We start from the raw sequence: 25,550 nt of genomic DNA on the forward strand, positions 1-25,550 counted from the left end.
TGGAATATTTTATAAACTTTGACCTTATTTCTCTCTGTCTCTTGCAGTGGGATTGTTCACCTTACTCTGTTTCATTCAGATGACAGTCTGGGCAAAGGATAAACACCACACCTATACACGAGCGTTTAAGGACTATCCTAGTCTAAGAATGTCCATCATTCCCTTCTTATTATAAAAACAAGATTTTTTTCCTGAATTATAAGAAGCAAAATCAATGCACCCCTATGGAGACAAATATAGGCAAAGGAGATACCTTATGTTATTAAGATAATTTAGGTGAGGTGCTTCAGGTGCATGCTGAACCTACTCTGCAGTGAGAAATTCCATGGGCTCAAAAGCCATGTCTCCCCTTAATTCTGAATTTGTAGGATTCAATATTGACTTCCTTTTCCCCCTTTTGCTTTCTTAGTCTTGAAGGGCATTCCGAGCTAACTGCAGTCTAGTTGGCGAAAGTATCGTCTTTTCCTGAGAGGAGGTGCTTTTGGTATATGTTTAGGCTGGGCCTGGTGGCAAAGAAGAAGCATGAGAAGTTGCCGTGAAATAGTCTGGAATTCCACAAACCTGCATGTTCTGAGGCAAATGCAAGGAAGCCTCCAAACTAGATTGTCTTTTAGGGGGCAGGTGGTGGTGGTGCAAATAAAGCTGCATGGACTGCCTCAGTCAGGCATTTGCTGTGGCAAATATGTTTACAAAGTAGATGAAAGTGTTACCTGGAGAGAACATTAGGACTGAGAAGAAAAACCAGTCTATACACTCAGAATAATCATGCAATACAGTTCAGTTGGGACTGTACCATTTCAGACTGCAATTTGGGGTTTGAATCTGAATGTTCCTAGTGTAAGAAAACTTCTTTCATGTCGGAAACTAGCACGTGAAGGAGAAAGAATTCCAGTCTGGACCTCCTCCCCACCTTGCTACATTCATGATGTCCTTTTAGGTGGGGGAAACATCCAAACCCACCCATCCCTCCCACCCTTCCTGCAGTCTGAAGTGATACAAACTGAAATTTTATACTGCAGTCCTATGCACACTTCCTTGTGAAATAAGCCTTATTGAACTCAGTATCACTTACTTCCCAGTAAACATGCATAGGATGGGCTGCATTTGTGCTTGTAAACAGGAACACAGAACTGCAGTTCTCAAAAGAATGCCGCTCTCTACATATGTCAGAATACAAGGAAATATTTAACCTTCTTGTGTTACATTTTGTTCTTAGAGAGATAGTGTATTTAAGAAGGCTCTGTGCAAATCATATCAAGAACATAAGGCAATATTGTCTTAGTGTTTTTTTTTAAGTTTATCAACAAAGGGGCACGGACTGTTTCCTTGACAAGATTTATTTCTCTAGAATCAATGTACAGAAAATTTTTCAACTATTTGTAAAGAGAGAATATGCAATAAAGTCAAGCTTATATTTTGACCTCAGTCCAAATAATTATAGCAATAGAAGACATACTGTACTGGTTCACATGTAACAACAGCCCAGAGTATAGGTTGTGAATGGGTTATCGTTGAATTATGGGTGGTTGTTAAATGGTGGGTTACTGTTGTGTGCAAACCCTGCACTATGGTTTAATTATGGGTTGTTAACCACAATCTACCCAGGAAGGAAACCCATGATCTGGTGTTGGGTTGTGAATTTTGGGTTGTTCATGGTTAACAATCCATAGATAAATCATGGTGCAGGGATCGCATGTAATGACAACCCACCATTCAACAACAACCCATGATATGATGACAACCTGTACTCAACCCGTACTCTGGGTTGTCCTTATGTGCGAACCAGGTCATTCCAACTGGTTGCTGAAGTTTTATATTTTGTTTATTGCCCAGCAAAACCATCTTGCTCAAGTTAAAAAGGAAACCTGCCCATCTTTCTTTCTCCCAACTGTAACCTAAGTCCATAAGATCTAGTTCTGCACTCTAGGGCAGCAAAGAACAAGTCTTCTGCTTCTTCTTTGTGACAGCCCTTCAAGTACTGGAAGAGCTTTATTATATCCCCCTTCCCCCCACTTGGGTCACCTTTTCTCCACGCTAAACATACCTGGTTCTTTCAGCCTTTCCTGAGAGGGCTGTTTTGAACATTGTCATTGCTCTTTTCTGAACCTATTCTGATTTGTCTGTATTCTTCCTAAAGTGTGACACAGTACTCCAGATGTTATATTTGTGGTGTGGGTATTGCTTGGAGAGGGAATCATAATGGCAGTAGTTGTGTAAGCGACTATTGGGGCCAGGATACTTTAACCACACCAGTGCAGTTGTTCAAAGACATTGTGCTGGTGTTCCTAAAATGCTTCCAAACAGGGTAGGGAACCAGTTCCTCAGAAGTTCCACTTGCAGTTCTCCGTGTAATTCCCCCTTTACTGGCAGCAGTCGTGTCATGGAGTTAACATCTGCTCCTCTCCAACCTTGAATCTGATAAATAGAAGGCTATTTATTGAAAACATGTTTACCTTCAACAGAGCCCTCCCAGCTTACAGCACTGAAACATATAAAACAACAAATACTAGAGATCATTGATCTAGAGCAGGGATGGGGAACTGAGCAAAGCCAGCTGCACAGTCGGCTGGGGCTTGCAGGAGCTGGCCAGCTGTATTTTGCTCATCCGTCACCTCCAAAGGACAAGCGAAGCTGGCTGCCCGGCCAAAGCACCAACTGGACAGGCTCCAGATGGCACTTCAGCCAGGGTCCCAATGACACCCTTTCCCTAACATCATCCAGCCCACGTGGAGGTCTGTGGGACAATCCACCCTATAGAGGGACTGTGATTCCTACCCCAAATCTAGAGATTAGAATAGTTCAAAGTTAACCTCAAATAATGTGACACTCCTGCTACACAAATCTAAAAACATGGTGTCAAAATAGATTGCACCTTGGGGATCTCTTCTACATGGTTTCCTATTGACTTCACAGAGTTATGCACAGTTATGAGCTAGGTCTAAGCTAAATCGAAACTCCACCCCATAAGATTTTCATAGTGGGGAAATGGCACAAATGTGAACTCCACTGCTGGTATTGTTTAATTAGGCTTAAGTGAGACTGACGTAGGATACATCCTTTGGAATTTTCACCATCTGCTGAAAGTCCCCGCCCCCCCAAGTTAAAACTCTAGCAGAAGGGAGCCATGAGTATAATGAAGGTTTCCTGTGCATCCATAAACGTTTGCCATTCCTTAGCTGGCAGTGGAAGCCCTTCTCAGTCATAACCAATACATATGTCAGGATGAAATCCGAAAAGATGATTTGTACATGATTGCTATCAAGTCCTAATTTGATCCACAGCATAAACACCAATTTTACTTTAAAACTGATGTTTTAAATGAACATCTGTACTGTTCTGCTTTTGGTTCAGAGTGAAACTAGGAAGTGATAAACATCCATATTTGGTTTTTTAGAAGTACACAAACACACACACGAGTGATGCTTGTATTACATAAAAGATTTTGACCAATCTACTCATTTGATCTCATCACTGTTCCAGCTAGAGCCTCTCAAGTTACATTCTGCTTTGCTTAAATTATTATGCTTGTGAGATGCATATTCAATATTTATAGTACTGTGGTATGGCATGGTCTTCGGCTGTTCGGGGCTTTGCACAGCTCTTCTATGTGGTTATCTGCCGATAGAAAGCAGGGGTCACCTTCACCTCTCTATTAGCTCCAGCTGCACGAGGGTGTAGAGGAATTTCCTCATCCTCCATCTGTTGTTTAGCAAAGTTCACAAAAACCTATGGGTGGAAAGCAGAGAAATGTATAATCAGAACTGCCTTTGCCTCTGTTAGCAAGGAGGAAGAAGGGAAATCCAGAACCTCTGTGAAAATCTCAAGGATGGAGCTGGTTCATAACTCCAAAGTGATACACTTGGAAAGATCTGTCTCCCCTCTTCATCAGTCATGCAGTTATAGTCTAGTGCAGTCTGGAAAGATGTATCTCCTTAAGATCCAGAGGGAATGTAGGGAAACATGCTCTCCTCCCCCAATTAATTGTACCGGCTGACCTGGCAGAAGTAGGAGCAGGCTGAGTGAGGGAGGCCATGAGGCATGGCTTGATTAAAAAGGCAATTTTTACTGCACAATCATGTGTGCAGCAATAAGGCCTCTTCCTACCAGCAAAGTCTTTGATAATGTCTGCATTAAACACATGTAAGGTTTTGGAAGAACAAAATGAGATCTCTGTTCTACAAAGATAAGGCAAAATCTGAGGAACCCAAACCATGACTGTGGCAAGAGTGGGACTGTATTGCCTTAATTGGTACAGCAAAATGTCTACAAAGGTTGATCCTACTGAAAGTGGCTGACCACCATTATCTTCTCTTTAAATCAGCACTTACCTTCCTCAGTTCCACCAGCAGTATCAGCTAGCCCAGTGCACAAATCTGGGAGCATATATAGAATCATAGAATAGTAGGGTTGGAAGGGGCTTATAAGACCATTGAGTCCAATCCCCTGCTCAATGCAGGAATCCAAGTCAGAGCATCCCAAGTCCAGCCTCATCTTGAATGCCTCCAGTGTGAGAGAGCCCACTACCGCCCTTGGTAATTGGTTTCATTGTCATATTGCTCAGGATGTTTTTGTGTGGTGAGAGCCAGTGTGGTGTAGTGGCAAGAGTGTTGGACTAGGAGCTGGGAGATCCGGGTTCTAGTCCCCACTTGGCCATGGAAGCTCACTGGGTGACTTTGGGCCATTCACAGACTCTCAGCCCAACCCACCTCACAGGGTTGTTGTGAGGATAAAATGGAGAGGAGGAGGATAATGTAAGCCGCCTTGGGTTCCTTGCAAGAGGAAAAAAGGCGGGGTATAAATGCAATAAACAAATATAAATAAATTTCCTGATGTTCAGCCAGAATCCGGCTTCCTATAACTTGAGCCCATTATTCCGTGTCCTGCACTCTGGGATGATCGAGAAGAGATCCTGGCCTTCCTGTCTGACAACCTTTCAAGTACTTGAAAAGCGCTATCCTATCTCCCCTCAGGCTTCTCTTCTCAAGGCTAAACATGCCCAGTTCTTTCAGTCTCTCTTCATAGGGCTTTGTTTCCAGTCCCCTGATCATCTTTGTTGCCCTCCTCCGAACCCTCTCCAGCTTGTCCGCATCCTTCTTCAAGTGCGGTGCCCAGAACTGGACACAGTACTCCAGATGAGGCCTAACCAGTGCTGAGTAGAGGGGGACTAGTACTTCCCAGGATTTGGAAGCTATGCTTCTATTAATGCAGCCCAAAATAGCATTTGTCTTTTTTGCAGCCACATCACATTGTTGGCTCATGTTCAGCTTGTGATCTACAACAATTCCAAGATCCTTCTCACTTGTAGTGTTGTTGAGCCAAGTATCCCTCATCTTGTAACTGTGCATGTGGTTTCTTTTTCCTAGGGGCAGAACTTGACATTTATCCCTATTGAATTTCATTCTGTTGTTCTCTTTATCCTTTATGAAGAATTGCCAAGTTTTTTTCTGTTACCAAAAACTTGTAACATATTGGGCTGGTTTCTAGTTGGGTTGTTTGCATTTCCCTGGTGGGTTATTTCCATTTTCAAGATATTGTAACTTACCTGATCAAGGGTAGTTTGTGTGACAGAGTATTCCTCAATATTTAAGTTGTCCTTGTTGGAGAGAATCAACCGGAAGATCCTGGCCAATGAGTAGGTGCATATCTGGTACTGCAGCATGTTGTAGTGCTTTTCTCTCTGTACACTGCCTGGGAAGTTCACTTGTATGAAGTGCTCCGTTAGGCTTAGATCTGGAGTCAATCCAGGTTTAGGGGCCTTGATTTTCAAAGTAACAACGTAGCCATCTCCATATCTGTGAAATGATGGTTTATGAAGGGATGGGTTTACTACTCAAGTAGGGATGTGCATAACGTTTATTTTATGCGGTGTTTACTAAATGTAATAAATAAATTACATCTATTGACTATGTATACTTGACATTGGATATTTCAACTGGAGTACTTTCATATATCTTTAATCTACACTTAAAAGATGGGGAAAGATGCCATAAGGGGGTTAAGAGGATGAGACATGGTCAAGGTGGAGTAACGTGGGGAGTCATTTCCAAACCCATGCAAGAGATACTGCAGAAAGCTAACTACTTCTTTAATTAAGTACTGACTTTCGCATAAACAAAAGAGGAACTGAAATTCTTATCAGGGATAGCGGATTATATTAGATACCCATGCTACTGAAAGTGTGATCATGTGAAAATGAGTTAGCACAGACAAAACCACAGATGAGTAGCCATAAATAATTATTTCCCAGTCTATTGATACAACAAATATTTGTAGCCTCATGGCAAAATATATATTAAAATTAGGTTTGGGGGGTATTTTTTAGCTACTTCAGGTTCCTCATATAGAGGAAAAACAGGGCATGTCAATAAAGAACTCTTTTATCTGGAGTTATAAAACTGGTTTTTGGCATGTTACGATGATGGAGAGGGAGTGCAATGTACATAAATTTTAATGTGCTTTTTCATGGCAAGAGCAACATGGATTCATCTGCATTGGGGGTTGGACTCGATGGCCTTGTAGGCCCCTTCCAACCCTACTATTCTATGATTCTACTATTCTAGATTCTACGCAGTACCAGTTCTGGGCAGGACCAGGTTTGCACTGAAGGGTAGGGATTTGGATATTCCATCCCAGGTACCAAAATGTCTTAGCCCAGCCTGAATAACTTTCTACTTAGAGAAGACTGCATTACTTGTATATTGCTCCAGATCTTAGACTGGATCAAGAGAAGATCAAGCGGAACTCCATTTGTGCAACAGGGGCTTTCCTGGCTCCTGCCCCCCACTACAGCCCTCTGTGCTCCCCAAAAACTACTTCTGAGGGTTGATGGACCCTCTGGAATGGCATGGGATGGGGTACAGGGGTTGCAGCAGGACAGGGAAATTAGAGGTTATAAAAGCTTCAATAAGCAATCCAGTGAAACAGACTTTATTACCCAAACAGGTGACATGATTACAGCATACATTTCTGAGGTGACAGAAGCAGTGTGTTAAATCTTTATGCCCAGTGATCTATAGCTGTACGAGCTGAAACACTATATAGTAATTGTCCTGATGTTCCCTCCAGGTTCGGGGGGGGGGGGGGCTACAGGCCAAAGTGTCCTTAGGAGTCCTCCCCAAGTAACCCTACCTCCTCACCAATGTTGCTGCTGCCCATTTGCTTGCCTGTACCTCTGGGCCCAATCCACACGAATTTCCAGAGGGAGAGGCAATGTGAGTAGAACCTGGTGCTCCTTTTCTTTGCTCCTGTCACTGCTCACTTGGTTGGAGAGACAAGTGAAGAGGTGGCAACAGAAAGAAGGAGTAGCAGCAAGGTCAGGGAGCTCTGGAGCCATTGCTGAGGTGTGGGCCATGGCTGATGCCTTACAAAGCCAACCCTAATACTGGCCTTGGGCACATCCCTGATAGCTACACCAGATCACATCATCTATTGAAGTGAACAGATTGACACACTTGGAAAACCAGCTAATATCAATAACGCAGACAGATTTAATAGTCACACACTCTCCCCAGGAAACCTTGGAGTGAGGTATGGTTAGGGATCTCAAAGACAGAATTCTCAGCCCTCTAACCTAACTACAATTCCCAGAATTCTTTGGGATGTGGTCTAAAAATGCATGCCTGTAGTCCAGATATGTCCCTAAAGACAGGTCTACTGTGTTCTTGCTTCTCTTGAATTCAGTGTGGTTTGTGCAGTTGATTATGCTCCAAGCCTGCAACATCTAGCCATGTTTTCCTTACTAAGATACACTAGAATAAACATGAGACACAAATATCTGGCTTACTTGTATTTGAGATGCTGAATGGTGCCCAGGCATTTGAAGGTCCCCTTAACCATGATGGCTAGACGCGTACAGAGTGCCTCACATTCTTCCATACTTGTAAAGAGAGAAAGCATGTAGTATTTCAGGCTTAACGTAAAAAAGAAAAACAGGCTTCCAGTCACAATTCAGATTTAGTGCACAATCTTATGCGCCCTAAATCCTGACACAGAGAAAAGTAAACATGCATAGGATTACACCCTTATTCATATTGGCCCTGACCCAACCAATTACTCTGCTGTGGCTTGCGCTTGCCATGACACTCATAGGCTTGTTGCAAAAGGAACCTGGAAAATGGCTACACAGACTCAGAGAGAGGGAAGACACAACAGAGACAGCCTTCTCGCTTCCTCTCTCTCATGTATGTTACGTGGATGAGATCACCCTCTTCCCACTTCCAAAGGGATGATGGAAAAGGCAGTGAGCATGGATATGGTGGTGCAGTGGTTATACAGGCATCAGGTGAGGTCTTCCTGGGTGCTTTTGTGCCCATGGACACTGCAATGGAGACCGCCTGATCAGGAATAGAGCTGGGGTGCAGGGATGTCCAAAACGTATACAAACCTCAATTCATCTACCACTCTGGAATTTGAATAGGCATCTGGAGCCACTTTATTAAAAACCTTTTATAAAAGAACCCCTAGGTTGTCTAGGAAATAAACCCTCTTAGTTTGGGTGAGCTGACTGGAAATAACCCCAGGGTGCGTGCGTGCACACACACACACACACACACACACACATGTGTGCGCATGCACACGCACATGTGTGCGTAAAGTTAAGATGGTGTAATGGTTAGAGTATTGGACTTGGTCCAGGGAGGGTGAGGATCAAATCCCCAGTCAGCTATGAAGCTCATTGGGTGACCTTGGACCAGTCACCATCTCTTAGCCTTACCCACTTCACAGACTTGTTGGCATAAAATGGCGGAAGACATTAATTCCTTGGGGAAATGTCAGGACAAAAAAATGTAAGAAAAAACATAATATGGGAGGGAAAAAAACTGCCTGCACTTGGAAAGCTAGCACATCAGGAAGAAGATTAGATTAAAAGTTTTCTCCCTGACATAGTAGCTTTCCAGCTGCAATCTGAAGTGATACATTTCCAGAAAGACTGTATGACATGTCTTTTCTGAATGTTTGAATCACCTACACATGTGAACAAGAACTTAATTCCAGTGGTGATTTTACATGTGCAGATTTGTATTACCTGTGTGAGGTGAGAACCACAGCTCTTCCTTCTCTGATCACACTGACAATTGAGTTCCATAAAAAGCGCCGGGACTGGGGGTCCATTCCTGTAGTTGGTTCATCCTATGAGATCATCATCATCAAAAATACAGGTAGGTACCCTCAACAAAATATTGCAACGTATACCCACCCCTGGTGCTAACAGGAGTGTTCCTGTTCAGGCCTCCTGTAACACTGTAGTGCTATTTGAAGCTCATGCTGGTGGGATTTCAAGAGGAGAAAAGGGGACTGCGAAGGGAAAGGATCCTGCTGGGACCGGCCCCAACCTCCCTGTGAGGGAGGACCGCTCAGGACCCATTCCCGGGATCCCCTTCCCAAAAATAGGACTGGCCAAACCCGGCCTTTCAGTCCCCCAAAATACCCAGTAGCCACCCTCATAAGCCAAGAGGCACTGAAATTAGCACTGAAGTTATGCAAAGAGACCACATCAACTAAAGGTTGGATAAAGGTTTATTAAGATCAATATAAAGGGGTAGAGGGTAAGGAAGTAGCAAGTTACACAGAGGGTACAAAGCTAAAACCCTTAATTATATACAGAGAACTTCATGAATGCACACCCAAGCCAAAATAATAAATCTACCTGGCCTGTCCTTACATACCTAAGCACGGATATCCCCAGATAGCAACCAGCCGTCTGCAGGTCCAGGACCACCAGGATGAAGGGAGACGTCATGCCTCGACCTCAGCCCACTTTTAAAGCCCAGCCCTGACAACCCAGGGCAGATTTTGCTTCAGCCAATCACTGGCTCAGTGTCTGGGTGGACTGCCCTTGCCTCCAAGAGGCTGGAACTCCCCACCAACTCCAGCGGTTGGCACTTTCTAATTAGCAGGGGCTGCGTCTGGGCTTGGCAATGGGCTGAGGAGCCTCTAGATTACAAACAATTCCAGGTAGTTACATCCAACGTGACAGCCTGACCTGATCTTTTGGCAGAAAGCAGGCCGTTATCCTTGACAGGGACACCCTTTTTCTTTCCCACCCTCCTGAAATCCTTGCCCTCTGTGCTATAAAGTGCTAAAAGGCTCAGGTTGGGGGTTTTTACTCTTGCACATTCTAAAAGTAAACCATTTCAGTCTAAGAATGAAATGTGTCTCCAAATCTAATCCAGAAAAAAACAACAACAACAGTGTACTACCACAAATACAGTTCAAGAGGGCATAGCATAGCTTACTGGTATGCACTGTGGACAGGAAGAAAAGCAGGGCCAAAACATGACTTGCACATTTTTCAAAGAACTTATCCCAAACAAAAAAGACAGTGGGAGTTAGACACTAGGGTGTTTCAAAGAAACTGAAGACAACAGCAGGTTTCTGAGCAAGTTCTGCACAACCGTGCAGAATTACATGACTCTAAAAAGGCCACATTGTCAATTCTCTGCTTTAGTCACCACAAAGCTGCTTACCAGCAGGAGTAAAGGAGGACAACCTATCAGTGCAATGGCAGTGGAGAGCTTGCGCTTGTTGCCCCCACTGTATGTGCCAGCCAGCTGATCCGCATACGTCAAGAGACCGAGCTTCTGAATTCCCCACTCGGCCACCTGTTAATGAAATAAAGACATGATTACAGTTACATAAAATAGAGCGTGGGTTACCTCCCCCCTTGGTATGTAGGCCTGAACACTCAGCATCTCAAGGCCATTACAGGGAATGGGAGGCCTGTCTGTGCCTCCGCTATTCCCATACATCCCTCCCACGCGGGGCATGCCCCATGAAAATATTCAGTAAATATCCCAAGTGAAGTGAACCTGCCCTCGCCAACAAAATAGAACAAAATGCAGTTTGAACTGGAAATCCAGAACTCCCAGTAGTTGAATTTTTAGAGCACGCTAGGTTATATTCCCACAGATATGCATCAGGTCACATCAGCCTATTGCCTTTGTTAAGGGATGGGTGCATTTGAATTATAGACACACAAGGGAGGGGGCTTTAAGCACTCTGCATGGTCAGTTTCATAATTCTGCATGAAGTTGTCCCAGAGAAAAGATAGTCTGTCTTTTCCAGGAAAATGTCCTATGCTTTTTGTGACCCATACTGTCTATATGGGAACATGGTCATCTGATGTGCAAATTAGCTGCACCAGCAATTGCAAGGCAGTCATCCAAACCCAGTGCAATTGACAGGTCATGTGTGCAACAGCTACTGTGAATGCCCAACTCCCTGTGGTAGCCCCCTGCCCCAGCACATGAGGGGCGGGGGAGAACAGATCCAGTGCTCTGCCTTTCCTGCATGGAAATCCACACAGGATCCCCTTGTGCAGTGCACACTGGTAATGTAAGGGTACTGTGCAGACTGTCAGAATGGAACTGCAGATCGATTTCACCATGTGCAGGACTGGCACATGGAAAAGGTAACAGTAGCAATGCAGTGTGAATAGCCAGGATGGTCACCTGTATCTTTCACAGAGATATCTTTACCTTAATGTAGATACACATGTGTTTTGTGCATCAAGAACCACCTCTGGTTCTAGCGCAGGGGTGGGCAACTGGCAGCTCTCTAGCAGCACACAACTCCCTTGTCTGTATGGATCTCTCTGGATGAAGCCCAAAGAGTGTATTATAAACAGCTCTTGATTTATCAGCTTTCATATGTAACTTTAAAAAAAAAGCAGCATGTAGTTTAAATGATAGTAAGTACTGAAGAAGAAATTGTTCCTACCCTCTCAACTTCTGCTGCAGGGACCCCACGCAGACGGGCATAGAGACACAAGTGCTCTCTCCCTGTGAGCAGATCGTCAATAGCATCAAACTGTGGGCAGTAGCCCATGTTTTGATGAACACCAAAGATCTGAGACAATATACTGGAGAAAGGCAATGAAAGTGAAAAAACAAACTCTTATGGAACTCTAGTCACATTCACTCTGTAGCACTGGAAGAGAGAAAAGGATCTGACTGAAGTATGGCAACATTTCAGTAAAATAATACATTTGGTAAAAGTCTCTCTCAAACTACAGAAAGTAACATTAAAACCCCACTAAGCAGACCTTGGTTGTCCAAAACTCCTGCTTGTCTCACATGTTACAACTGGAAAAAATACATATTAAAAGATTTAGAAAGCGCCCACATTTGTTTATTACATTTCTATACTGCCCAACAGCCGAAGCTCTCTGGGCAGTTCACAACAATTAAAATCACAAAATGCAGCATAAAATACAATAAAAACATTTACTTTATGAAGGTGCAACATGTATACGCTATTGAAGCATTCTGTGGGAAGCAGCAACTGGTCCTGGTGTGCATTTCTGTGTTTGTAAAGATGTCATACTATACATACAATACAATAGTGGATATGTACTATATTTTTAATGTGGTACCCATTACCACTGTAATGTCTGAAGGTGCCTCTTCTCCTTGGCCGCAATCATAGCCACCTCCTTCTCCTCCATTTCACCTGCCTGCCCTCACTGCCTCACTGCCTCCTCCTCTCCACTTCCCAAAGTTTCCTCCGGAGGGCAGCACCAATGGCACTTTTGAATGGGAGCAGAGCTGGTGCTCAGCTCCACTCTGCAGCTGCCACCTGCAGTCTTAAGATTACCCCCAAAGGAAGGAGGTGGGCGAAATGGTGGGGGACAAGGGGCAGGCATGAGGTGGAGCTGAGTGCCCAGCCAGCTCCCAAGACAAGCCACAGCTTTAAAAAAAAAAAAAAAAATATTAATCAGGAAGTGTGAAGGAAGCCACAGCAGTGAATGTCTGATCTTCCAGGGGAAAAAACAAACAACTCCACACAAATATTTTTCCCTATACCTCATAGCCCAATAGGTGTGTGTTTTGTGTTGGGCGGGGGGTTGCTGCAGAAGCAGCGGAGAGAGGAGAAGGTGTAATTGGCTTTGGGTAAGGGAGAAATGCGCCTGCTGGCAGGCCTGAAGTAATGAGAACATGTCCCCAGTGACATCACATCACAGCCACAAACACCCCCACAAAACAATGCAAGCTCCCAAAATCAGGCAGCAACAGCGCCGTTTTTTGCGGATCATGGCACACCAGAAAAAATTAGCAGATTTTCCCTAGTGTGAGAAAATATGGGAGAAGCGGCGGGGGGGGGGGGTGTATATGGAATGACTACAGGAGACTGATGATGTTGTGTGGGCAACCCAAAAAATCTAGGCAAGCCAATTGCACCTTAACAGCTCCGTCTGGAAGAGCCCTGAGTCTGAAAAGGTCTAACTTTGCTCTCTGCAGGAAATCCTATGGTGCTATGCATTCCCCTGGAAATCTGATGGGGAACAGGAATCCGTTGGAGTGTAATGCTGTTGACCCTCATCTTATGTTCTGCCAAGAGAGAGAGAGAGAGAGAGGTGCGTGTGTGTGTGTGTGTGTGTGTGTGTAAATAAACCTTTTATCACAGAAATGCCATAAGCCTCCTGTAACCTCTTTCCTTCTAAGGAGACAATGCTTTGACTTAGATTCCTGCACTGAGCAGGAGGTTGGGCTCAATGGTCTTATAGGCCCCTTCCAACCCTATGATTCTATTTCCTCCCCTCCCACCAAACACCTTTTGCAGATATAATGGGTTGTATCCAATGTTAGCTTGACTTGTCCCATTAACTTCAATGAGTCTATTCTAAGTAGGACTAACATTGGCTACAACCCACAGATAAGTTTTTTCTCCCCACCCCCAGCAAGATAACAGGAATATATTGCTAATCATAATACAATGGCAGTTACTCAATTCACAGATATAGGGGCACATCCATTGTTCACTGGACTGGACTGCTTGGGCATTTCTCACCTGTGCCCAGCCACGACAGCATCCCCAAATGTTACTTCAGTATCTCCGGTCAGCATTTTGAATGTTGTTGTCTTGCCAGCTCCATTCACACCCAGGAGACCAAAGCACTAAATTATAATTTAGCACACACTTCATTACTTCCAGAGGACCATCAAGGAGAATCAGTTCAAAATGTGTTACAATGCTGATGCACAACCCACCTCTCCAGGACGAATGCCGACACAGAGTCTGTCCACTGCTGGAATGTGTCTTCCTGCATAAACCTAGATTTTTTTTAAAAAAACAAACAAACTCCGTTCTTACAAGAAATCTACTGCTGAAGGAATCTATCTGAGCTTGACACCTATTGCTTTCAGGGACAAGATGGAAAAGAAACATAATGGAAAAGAACATGCAAACAATCCACCAAATATTTACTATTAATAAGACAAAACAAGTTGGAAAACGCTAACATACACCACTTTTAGTTAACCATATGTGTGTATGTATACTTTAAGGTCTTGGACCCCCCAAATATAACAGTCTAATCGATTAGTAAGTTAAGATGGCATCGTTTTTATACCAATAAAAAAGATTTTTATACAAATAGTAAAATCCTTCTTTGCATCCTTGGGATGTTTTCTTCTCTCACAATAAAGAAAATGGAAAATGTGAGGAATGATGCAGTGCTGGGGCCCACGGGTAGCCAGTAGTGAGGCTTTAGAAGGTAGTTCTTTAATAATGAAGTAATTGGGAGGGAATACATTTGAGATTCCCTTCATGGATCACTGCCTTGTTGTGGCGAAGGGGCTTGCGTAACTCAGTGAAGCCATAAGCTATGCTGTGCAGGACCTCCCAAGACGGACAGGTCATGGAGGAGAGTTCTGACAAAATGTGGTCCACTGGAGAAGGAAATGGCAACCCACTCCAGTATTCTTGCCAAGAAAACCCCATGGAATCTATCACAAGGCTAAAAGATATGACGCCGGAAGATGAGCCCCTCAGGTCAGAAGGTGTCCAATATACTACTGGGGAAGAGCAGAGGGAATTTCCAAGTAGCGCCAGAAAGAGTGAAGCGGCTGGGCCAAAGCCGAAAGGACACTCAGCTGTGGATGTGTCTGGTGATGAAAAGAAAGTCCGATGCTGTAAAGAACAATATTGTTTAGGAACCTGGAATGTAAGATCAATGAATCAAGGTAAGCTGGAGGTGGTCAAACATGAGATGGCAAGATTGAACATCGACATCTTGGGAATCAGTGAACTAAAATGGACAAGCATGGGCGAATTTAATTCAGGTGACCATTATATCTACTACTGTGGGCAAGAATCCCTTAGAAGAAATGGAGTGGCACTCATAGTCAACAAAAGGGTGGGAAAAGCAGTACAATCTCAAAAACGATAGAATGATCTTAGTACGAATCCAAGGCAAACCATTCAACATCACAGTAATTCAAGGCTATGCCCCAACCACTGAGGCTGAAGAAGCTGAGGTTGATCGGTTCTATGAAGACCTACAACACCTTCTAGAACTAACAGCAAAAAAAGATGTCCTCTTCATCATAGGAGATTGGAATGCTAAAGTAGGAAGCCAAGAAATAACCGGGATAACAGGCAAGCATGGCCTTGGTGTACAAAATGAAGCAGGACAAAGGCTAATAGAGTTTTGCCAAGAGAACATGCTGATCATAGCAAACACTCTTTTCCAATGGCACAAGAGGCGACTCTACACATGGACATCACCAGATGGTCAATATCGAAATCAGATTGATTATGTCCTTTGCAGCCAAAGATGGAGAAGCTCTATACAGTCAGTAAAAACAAGACCTAGAGCTGACTGTGGCTCAGATCATGAGCTTCTTATTGCAAAATTTCGGCTTAAATTGAAGAACGTGTGGAAAACCACTAAACCGTTCAGGTATGACCTCAATCATATCCCTTATGAATATACAGTGGAGGTGAGGAATAGATTTCAGGGATTAGACCTGATAGACAGAGTGCCTGAGGAACTATGGACAGAGGTCCGTAACATTGTTCAAGAGGCAGCAACTCAATCCATCCCAAAGAAAAAGAAATGCAAGAAAGCAAAGTGGCTGTCTGATGAGGCTTGACAAGGAGCTGAGGAAAGAAAGGAAGCGAAAAGCAAGGGAGAAAGGGGAAGATATACCCAACTGAATGCAGATTTCCAGAGAATAGCAAGGAGAGACAAGAAGGCCTTCTTAAATGAACAATGCAAAGAAATCGAGGAAAACTATAGAATGGGAAAGACTAGAGATCTCTTCAAGAAAATCGGAGATGTCAAGGGAACGTTTTGTGCAAAGACGGGCATGATAAAGGACAAAGAAGGCAGGGACCTAACAGAAGCAGATGAGATTAAGAAGAGGTGGAAGGAATACACAGAAGAACTATACAGGAAAGATCTTAATGTCCCTGATAGCCATGATACTGCGGTCAATGAACTGGAGCCGGACATCCTAAAGAATGAAGTCAAGTGGGCCTTAGGAAGCTAAAGCCTTTGATTTTGTGGATCACAACAAACTCTGGCAAATTCTTAGAGAGATGGGAGTACCAGACCACCTTACCTGTCTCCTGAGAAACCTGTACGAGGGTCAAGAAGCAACATTAAGAACTGGACATGGAACAACCGATTGGTTCAAAATTGGGAATGGAGTACAAAAAGGCTGTATATTGTCACCATGCTTATTTAATTTATATGCAGAGTACATCATGAGAAACGCCGGGTTGGATGAATCACAGGTCAGAATTAAGATTGCCAGGAGAATTATCAACAACCTCAGATACGCAGACGATACCACCCTCATGGCAGAAAGCGAAGAGGATCTAAAGAGCCTCTTGTTGAGGGTGAAAGAGGAGAGTGCAAAAGCTGGTTTGAAACTCAACATTAAAAAAACTCAGATCATGGCATCTGGCCCCATCACTTCCTGGCATATAGAAGGGGAAGAAATGGAAGCAGTGACAGATTTTATTTTCTTGGGCTCCAAGATCACCGCAGACGGTGACTGTAGCCATGAAATTAAAAGACGCTTGCTCCTTGGGAGGAAAGCTATGGCAAAACTAGACAGCATAGTAAGAAGCAGAGACATCACCTTGCCGACAAAGATTCGTATAAACAAAGCTATGGTTTTCCCAGTAGCAATGTATGGCTGTGAGAGCTGGAATACAGGGAAGGCTGAGCACCGAAGAATTGATGCTTTTGAGCTGTGGTGCTGGAGAAGACTCTTACGAGTCCCCTGACTGCAAGGAGGTCAAATCAGTCAATCCCAAAGGAAATCAACCCTGACTGCTCATTGGAAGGACAGATACTGAAGCTGAAGCTCAAATATTTTGGCCACCTAATGTGAAGAGAAAGCTCCCTGGAAAAGACCCTGATGCTGGGAAAGATTGAAGGCAAAAGGAGAAGGGGACGGCAGAGGATGAGATGGCTAGATAGCATCACCGATGCAATGAATATGAACTTGAGCACACTCCGGGAGAGAGCGGAGGACAGGAAGGCCTGGCGTGCTATGCATTTGAGATGCTCCAAGGACCTGCAAACAGACATGATAAAGATTCAAGACATGATAAAGATTCAAGAAAAGGGTGGATAGGAAGTACAACTGCCTTGCAGTTTCTTTCATTACTTTTTTTTTTAGTATGGTAAATGATGTCTGGATACCCACTATTATCAAGTTGCCTCATTTTCAGTGTTCCCCTTATGACATGGACCCTCTGAACAATTCCTTAAGGATCTCTTGCCTCCTTAAGAGTTCTACCTTCCTACTTTTACCTTCCCCTTTCCAATAACATACAGTTTAGGTCGTAGACATGGGGTGACTGACACTCTAGACATTTACTGGTAAATTAAATGCCTGCTATTTGCAATGAGAAGAAAGCTCCCATTGCGAGGAGCAGGCATGGCATCCTCCCAATTCTGACTGGGACCATGATGGTAGGGATGTGTAGAAATCCACAGTGGATTCAAATGAGTTCAGATTTTTATGAATCCAACTAGTGGATTCTGTAGCAGACTGGCTTTTTCCAAGTTGTGCAAAAGTTTTTTAAAAACTTTTGGGGGAGATTCACGCAAATTTGCACTTGCGGTAATGTGCATGTGTGCAAGTAGAACCAAATTCTCGTACATCCCTAAAAAAAATCTGATTCTGTCAATGAGCAGACGAGAGAACAAAAGGCACCCGACAATCTGTAAAACACAGACGGAACAGATTTAACAAAATCCACAGATCCCTACACAGTGAAAACAAAGTGTTACAGCCCCTTCCCAAACCCCATGGTTCTGATGCAGCATGGCACCCCACACTGGCTATTTGTTCAACAAAAATCAGCTCCCTAACGGCAAGCTATGTGACAAATATCAAGTCTAGCTTGGCCCTAGCATTCAACTGCTTGAGTGGTGAGCTTCTGGAATGAGGGAGGAGACTCCATTATGTCCTTTGACGCTGGCAGCAAAATGTCTTACCCAGCCCTGGGGAGCCTAAAACAAGCAGCTGTTTCATATTTAGCATACTCTCTTTTCCATGATGAAATCAGAGGAAATGCACGTTTTATAATAATTCCTGGAAAATTACCTTGGTCAGTTCTTGTAATGTCAAAATATCTGTTTTGCTGCCTCCATTCATGATTCGTTGTCTTTCCTCTGCAACATCCTCATCTTCATCCATAATGGGCAACATCACTGTATTTTGGGGAAGCCTGAAAAAACCAGACTGAATGAGTTAATAATTTAGGAACCAATCCTATGTATGTTTAACCAGGACAAAAGTCCTACAACTCCCATCATTCCCAAGCCAGAATGGCTGTCTGGGGAATACTGGAAGTTGCAGGACTTTTTTCTGTCTAAACATGCATAGGATTGCACTCTTAGTCTATGTCTGAAGAACAATCTATATTAACCCCCGCCCCTCACACACACACAAAAGTGGTACATTTGAAGCGAGACGCATCTACTTAACACTAATTAATTCATACAGGTAAGATCTCTGAAGGCTGAGAGTTTTCCAACATACCATCTGGTAGAGAAGAAAGTATGCTGCATCAGAAGATTCAGAACAAAATATGCGACACCCTGCACTGCCAAGGCAACCATGTTTTTTCCAGCAAAATCCCAGTGAAATGGATTCAAGACGTGCTCTTCCCCTTTGGGGTGAAACCAACCAAAACCAAGCTGAATTACTACCCAAACAAAGTATCACATGTCTGAATAAAAGCCATTAAAATAGTCATTTAAAAATTTCAGATGCAAGAACATATGTTATTCAGAACTGGCCCAAGATACGTTGCTACCTGAGGCAGACAATCCAATGGTTCCCCTCCCGTCGGACACCTGGCCCAACATGGCCAGCCCCATCACCCATCTGCTCCTGCCACTGCAGATCACGCATCACTTCATAAGCAGCTTACCTGGTCCCAGCAGTTTGAACAGCAGAGCGGCACTTTTGAATAGGTGCCAAGCTCCCACTCATCTCCTTACAGTTGGCAGCAGGCAGCCACCATCTTTAATCTCCCAAATGCAGTTCCCGATGTCACATCAGACACCAATTTGGGCCCAGTTAAAGCTGCCAGTGGCCTACTGACACCTGTCTTTAAAAGCACCACCCACCGCTCCTGCCAGTGGGACCAGGAAAGCTGGTTGTTGGGGACAGGGGCAGGGTATGAGAGAGTGGCACCAGTGGTGGTGGCAGCAGAAGTTCTGGGTGAAGAGCCCTGAGCTTGGGTCCCCTCAGGTGGTGCTGCCCCCCCCCCCCAGTCACTCAGACCTTTCCTAACCTGCTCAATAAGATGCAGTGGAGAAATTTGGTGCATGGTGGCCTTAGTTTACACAGGGAGCGTTGCTTCACATTAGCAGGTGGGGATGGGAAACACACTGCAGAGGGCCAGTCCACTGCTCAAAACCTTAGTTAGACATGGGAGGCACAGAAGAACCACCCTATGTTCTTTTGTACTTACCAAACTGAGCATACACATCAGCCACAGCTTGGTTCATGGCTAAGTCAATGAGTCCACGACCCAGGCAAAAATGGGGAAAGACTAACAGGATATTTTTCAGTATTTTATTGAATTTCAGCAGAGACTGAAAGAGACAGGAAAACATATGTCAGTACTGCTCAGAGTTACCATAATCTTTTATAATTTATTTATAATTTAAGAAAAGCATTTGGAATTAGAATGAAAGGCCACATGACTCTTTATCTCACCAGCCTTTATTAATAAATGAAATCTGATGCGGCAGTTGCTGGGCATCTGAGGATGTGCAAAACAGGAAATCTAGATGGTGGAAGAGCTTTTCTCTCCAGGGACACTGGAGAAAGGGAAAAGGAGGGGAGCTATAAAAGAGGCTGCCCCTTTTGAAACACCCTTTTATAGGGCTTCTTCACATGGAGCTTTTATCCTGCTATTGAGATTGCTCACTCACGGAAGTTTGTGGGCCCTTTAGATGACGCTGTGAACCTCCAGGGCATCTCCTTCAGTAAATGACCTTTATTCAATTTTTAAATAAATTGGAGATAATGAGGTATCAAATTACCCCACTTGTGTTCCGCATGAGTTCCCTCCATGAAAAAGGAAAAGCCGCAAGAAGCGCAGCTACACCAATGAAACACATGGAAGACTCAGATAAGGGGGAGAAGGAGGGGGAAAGGGGAAGGGGGAAAGGAAGCACGTGTAAAGGGAGTCTGTTGTGATCCTGCATTTAAAATGGAAGCAGAAAGCTCCATTTTAAATGTGGGATTTTAGGCTGGTGTAGAGATACTAATAATCTCCAGGATTTTTAAACATCTTATTATGGGATACTGTTGTTACAGTCTAGGGGCTCATGAGTCCCAAGGGCAGTATCCAGTGTGACACAGGTTTTCCCAGAAAACCCAGCAAGTGCTGTTGGTGTTGCACTAGAGGTTGTTTACCTCTAGTGCAACATAACTTACATTAGCACTCACGATGCATTGGATACCGCCCCAAACGCTTCCTAGCACTTCCCTTTTCAGCAGCTACTCTTAAACTTCACTGAGCAGCACATATTAACACATATCTCCCTCACTGGATCATGACACTGTCACTCACCAGGTTGTTTTCAAAGAGCTCCAGGACAAATGTAATGGCACTACCGTTGATTCCAACGAAGAGGTTAATGCAAGACAAGGCAATGTAAGCAGTGCTGGGGATGCTAAAGATGCAAGATGCTGGGTACATCATAGGAATTATGGCCCATCTGCATGCAGAAGCCAGGAAAAAAGGGGTGTAATAAATGATGCATTGCTTTCCTGTGGTGAACAAAGTTATAAGATGTTCAGATGTTATAAGCTATCACTTATAACAGATCAGTCAGGTTAGAATCCATAATTCAGCTGCATCATTCATCCCTTCTACTAGGAATCCAAGAAGCTGCTACCAAAGCCAGACCATTTAGGATTGTCTGTCTCTCAGGGCTGGTTCTAGGGGTGTACGATACCCTGCTTATCTGGCTCTGCCGGGTTCCACTGGGGGGGGGAGGCGCTCCGTCCCTCCCCCCGGAATCCTCGCTGGGGGGGGAGGCAATCTGGTCCTCCCCCCCGGAATCTTCGAAAGCCGGTTGTGCTCTGCGGCAGCTCCACAAAGCAGCCGGCCAGGCCCAGGCCAGGGCCGTCCGCAGCTGGATTTCCGGCCGCGGAGGGCTCTGGGTAAGGAAAAAAAAAACGCGTAAGCAAATGGCAGCGGCTACGGCCGCCGCCATTTGCGTTCCTTATTTTTCTTCATCTTAGTCTATGTAAATATTTTTTACACCTTTTCTTTTTTTTACCCAGACGTTTTAGGCTATGTAAAAACTTACGTAGCCTATCACATCTGGATAAAAAAAAAAAACCACGTGTACACAAATGGCGGTGGCTACGGCCGCCGCCATTTGCGTTCCTTATTTTTCTTCGTCTTTTTTTTTTTACAGAGACGTGATAGGCTACGTAAAAACTTACATAGCCTAACACGTCTCTGTAAAAAGAAAAAAAAAAAAAGACAAGACAAGACAAGACAAGACAAGACAAGACAAAACTGCAAATGGCGGCAGCGGCAGCCGGTCGGAAGACCAGCCGCCGCCGCTGCCGGAGTCGCCGCCACCCGGAACATCTGCCCCAGGTAAGTCTTAGTTCACACAAACAGCAGATCAGGTAAAAATTTTCCTGGACTATAACCATATCAAACTGCAGTTTGGAGGATCATAGGGTTGAATGCTTGCCTATGAAAAAAACTCCCTCTATGTATAAATCTAGCACATCAGGGGGAAGCCTACATTAGCACTCTTCTCTCCAAAATTTGGTTTTGTACATGCAGGGAGTTATTTTATATTTCATATGGAGGGGCATTCAGTCAACTGGTCCCTGACCTGGAGTCTGCAGTGGTCATAGTATTTTGTTTGTATGAACTAGGCCCAAGTGCTAAAAAGTCTAGTGATGTACTTATATGGGCAAAAGCCTTCTTCAATATTTATAGATGCTTTTAAAGCATTAGCCTCACACCTCTTTTAAATTGGCAGCTTCTTACTCTTAGAAATCTCTCTTGGGGCTTCTTTCAAAATGCATCAGTTTCAAAAATTCATGGGAATAGGTCTTAGTAAATATAGCTGTGGTTTGCATAGTAATCTACACACTCCATTTTCTCTCCATCAAAGTGCATGATAATCTTGAGTGAACTAATGGTGAATCAAAATAAATAAAACAGGAAAAGACTCCTTTTGTGCCCCTTTTTTTATAAAGTCTACACAAGCCTGCATTTTAAGGTATTTATTTTTGCCTATTTTTTATATTAGAAATTAAAGTCTGATAAAAGAAAAATATATATCTTATCTTCTATTTAAAATCCTAAAAGCTTGGAGTTTACTTGTCTACTTTAAATCCTTCCTCAGACATTACAGCTCAGTGGAGAACTATTATGGTTATTGCATTAGAAGCACTAAGAGAAAAAAGCTTTTATTTGAAAGTATTGAAAGTCTTGCATTTAAAGTTTAAATTTTAAACAGTTGGAAGAAAATCTGTTAGTTCAGGATCACGTTTCTATGAAACATATCTTACTAATTTTGTTTTTCTTATGGGGAATTCAAACATATGAAGATTAAGTATCCTTTCAGAATCAAGGTATCTACTCACCACAACAGACATCAATGTTCTGAATATGTCTGTCACTGCCTCCATAATGGTCTTGGAATTAATGAAATATCTAGATTACTTACCCATATAAAAGCAGCAGTGTAATAAGTGCAGGAAGGTTGCTTGGTGATGTATATGCTTTCTTTTTAAAACCAATGAATATTGTCACTACCAGGCCAACGCTTACAGTATAATTCACCTGGTACAGAGGAAAGAAAAGAAAAGTGCAGTGGAAAAGGAGCTTGATGTAACTTGGAACAAAATTCTCAAATCTACACCAGCTTTTCCAATATCTTCCAGGATGCATTAATACACATATTATTGTCCTGGCTTTGGTAGAACTGGAAAGCTATCCAGAAAGATAGGCCTTAGCTAGAAAGAGGAGTCATTACCAATTTGCATGTTCTTTTCTGAACTGAACTTTTAAGTATTCGAAGAAATTGTATCTTTAAAAAAAAAAGGTGGCAGGAAGAGAGAAATGATGGGCAAACTAATGTAATAAGTTAGGGGAAATCACAGAGGGAGCCCTGGCGACTCCAGTTAAGGATCTCTGGTAGCAGGGCTGGAAAAAGTCTCTGCCTGAGACCCCAGAGAGCTGGTGTTAATCCGTGGTGTAGTGGTAAATTCTGAAGTGCAGCCTGGTGTTCATTACGATGTTCCCCACAGCCACGTCCCCAAGAGAGCCCAGGTCTACAGGCGGCTGTGTCGATCCACTGTAACAAACCAGTTCTAGCAGTTTTCATCTCCACCTGGAGCAGGTCTTTTGTAAAGGCAATGGATCTTACTTGCCCATTCAAGACCAAGCCACCGCAATGTGCTTTGCATTACAACAGGGGACAGTATATTGCCGCTGGGAAAAATTAATTCCCAGCCCCCAGCTATTGTGAGGCTTGCAATGAAGCTAAGAGGGACCAGGGAAGTCTGAGGGTGCTGGCACTTGACATCAGCTTCCCTGATCATAAAAAGTGCTGGCGCTGCATCCCTGTGGGCCCTGGCTCCACTACAGCACTGCTGTTATTTCAGCCACGTGGATTCAATGGTCTGATCCAGCATAAGGCAACTTCTTCTGTTCAGCAGTGAAAAGTACATCGAGACAGTGACATTTTAAATGGGAAGTTATACTACTTCAAGATAAATTATATGGTATATGGATTAGGGTTACTTTTACTGATTGGAAAGAGCTGTAGATTCTGTTGAAATCCAAGCTATTCTGGTAAGGCCTTATGACGGTATTTTACTGGACTTGTTGGCCTTTGTCCATCAACACATGCCTGTATTAGGAATCTGCCTTAAACTGACTCAGACCATTGGATCGCCATATAGCAGGGGTGTTGAGCCTTAGGCCTGCAGGCCAAATCCAGCCCCCTGGAGTTCCTCAGACAGTCATGCCAGCTTCCCCTGGCCCCACCCCTTTTCTGCTGACTGCTGTTCGTTTGCACATCCCCCTCCTCCCGCATTTAGAAGTTTGAAATGCCTTTCCTAAGGCTTAGTTCAACCTTCCCCAACTTGGTGCTCTCCAGATGTTTTGGACTTCAACTCCCATCAGCCCCAGCCAGCATGACCAGTGATCAGGAGTCCTGGGAGTTGTAGTCCAAAACATCTGGACGGCACCAGATGGGGGGGGAAGCATGGCTTAGTTACCATCAATAAGAGATGGGGAGAGCAATTTTATGCCCCCTAGACAGTATCTGTGGGAGATAGGATTTTTCGGTTTCCTGGCTCCGAGCACATAGACAGCGCTACGAGCTTGGAGCCAGGAAACTGTGCTCCCCTCCCCCTCGGAGCCGGCATGGAGAGAACTGCGGTGGCTACTCCTGTGTGCTTGTCCGTGCTTGCAACATGGAGTGCAGACAGGGTGAAAATGGGGCATTCCCAGGGGGGAGGGGAGGAGATCTCGGAAGCTGTTTTAGACAGCTTCCTATGCAGTCCCCAGCCCCATTCCCCTACCCCCAAAGCCGCACTTAGAAACTGGGTGTCTAAGGCAAACTGCAGGGCAGCTGGAGAACGGAGGGAATCCTTTCCTTCGTGTTTCAGCCACCCTCATTGGGTAGGCAGTTGCCTCTGACTTCAGAGAAGGTCAGAGGCGACCGTCTATCTAGAACTCTCCAAGGGTTCATCCAAGGTTCTTTCCCAGCCCAACTGGAGATGTCAGGGACTGAGCCTGGGACCCTTTGCACACAAAGCAGGTGCTCTGCTACTGAGCGATGCTGGCCCTTCACCATACTTCCTTATGTCACTTTCAAAAACTACTCACTATGTCCCAAAGGAAATTGGTGGTCCAGTAAACAAAAGGGCTCACACCACTGACAAACTGGAGGTGCTTGGCCTTGGTCACCCGTTCTTGGATGAGGTATAAAACAAAACTTGCTGGGATGAAAGACATGGCAAAAATCACACAGATGGAAACAACCGCATCTACTGAAGTGGTCAGCCTGCAGTGAGAAAAGTTGAAGGACAGCCAATGAGCAAGAACTGAAAGCAACACGAGTCCCCATGAGGCAGCTCTGCACTGCACAATTAGGCTGGAACAAGACATGACAGGAAATGCATGGCTGCCACTGAAAACAGCAGTCCCATGTCCCTCCTCTGGTCTCATAGGGGTAGGCAACCCAGTGCCCTCCAGATGTTTTGGACTCCTATAACCCCTGACCATTGGCTATG

The 25,550-nt window shown here is 44.1% G+C and overlaps 2 protein-coding genes across 6 annotated transcripts in view; one reads left to right on the plus strand and one right to left on the minus strand.

The window, feature by feature from the left end:
- The window catches only part of LOC146347919 (very-long-chain enoyl-CoA reductase-like), a 47,640-nt gene extending 46,221 nt beyond the window's left edge, over window positions 1–1,419 (plus strand). For 4 of the 5 annotated variants that reach the window (XM_084851815.1, XM_084851816.1, XM_084851813.1 and 1 more), the window contains one exon: window positions 48–1,419. In XM_084851815.1, coding sequence (XP_084707941.1) covers window positions 48–175 — 128 coding nt within the window. In that variant the 3' untranslated portion in view covers window positions 176–1,419. The remainder of the gene's footprint in view (window positions 1–47) is intronic. The other variant, XM_084851814.1, reaches the window with a different exon arrangement.
- ABCA4 (ATP binding cassette subfamily A member 4) overlaps window positions 1,325–25,550 on the minus strand; it is a 149,410-nt gene continuing 125,184 nt past the window's right edge. The window contains 14 exon segments of the mRNA XM_084851629.1: window positions 1,325–3,726; window positions 5,543–5,792; window positions 7,784–7,876; window positions 9,026–9,129; window positions 10,467–10,601; window positions 11,719–11,860; window positions 13,789–13,895; window positions 13,989–14,051; window positions 18,351–18,474; window positions 18,789–18,918; window positions 19,729–19,852; window positions 20,839–20,986; window positions 22,973–23,088; window positions 25,144–25,321. Of these exon segments, the coding sequence (XP_084707755.1) occupies window positions 3,604–3,726; window positions 5,543–5,792; window positions 7,784–7,876; window positions 9,026–9,129; window positions 10,467–10,601; window positions 11,719–11,860; window positions 13,789–13,895; window positions 13,989–14,051; window positions 18,351–18,474; window positions 18,789–18,918; window positions 19,729–19,852; window positions 20,839–20,986; window positions 22,973–23,088; window positions 25,144–25,321 (1,837 nt within the window). The 3' untranslated portion in view covers window positions 1,325–3,603.

Source organism: Heloderma suspectum, chromosome 4, assembly GCF_057233095.1.
Source record: "Heloderma suspectum isolate Gila_16-S chromosome 4, 16-S_ref, whole genome shotgun sequence".
In the NCBI taxonomy this organism is placed as follows: domain Eukaryota; kingdom Metazoa; phylum Chordata; class Lepidosauria; order Squamata; family Helodermatidae; genus Heloderma; species Heloderma suspectum.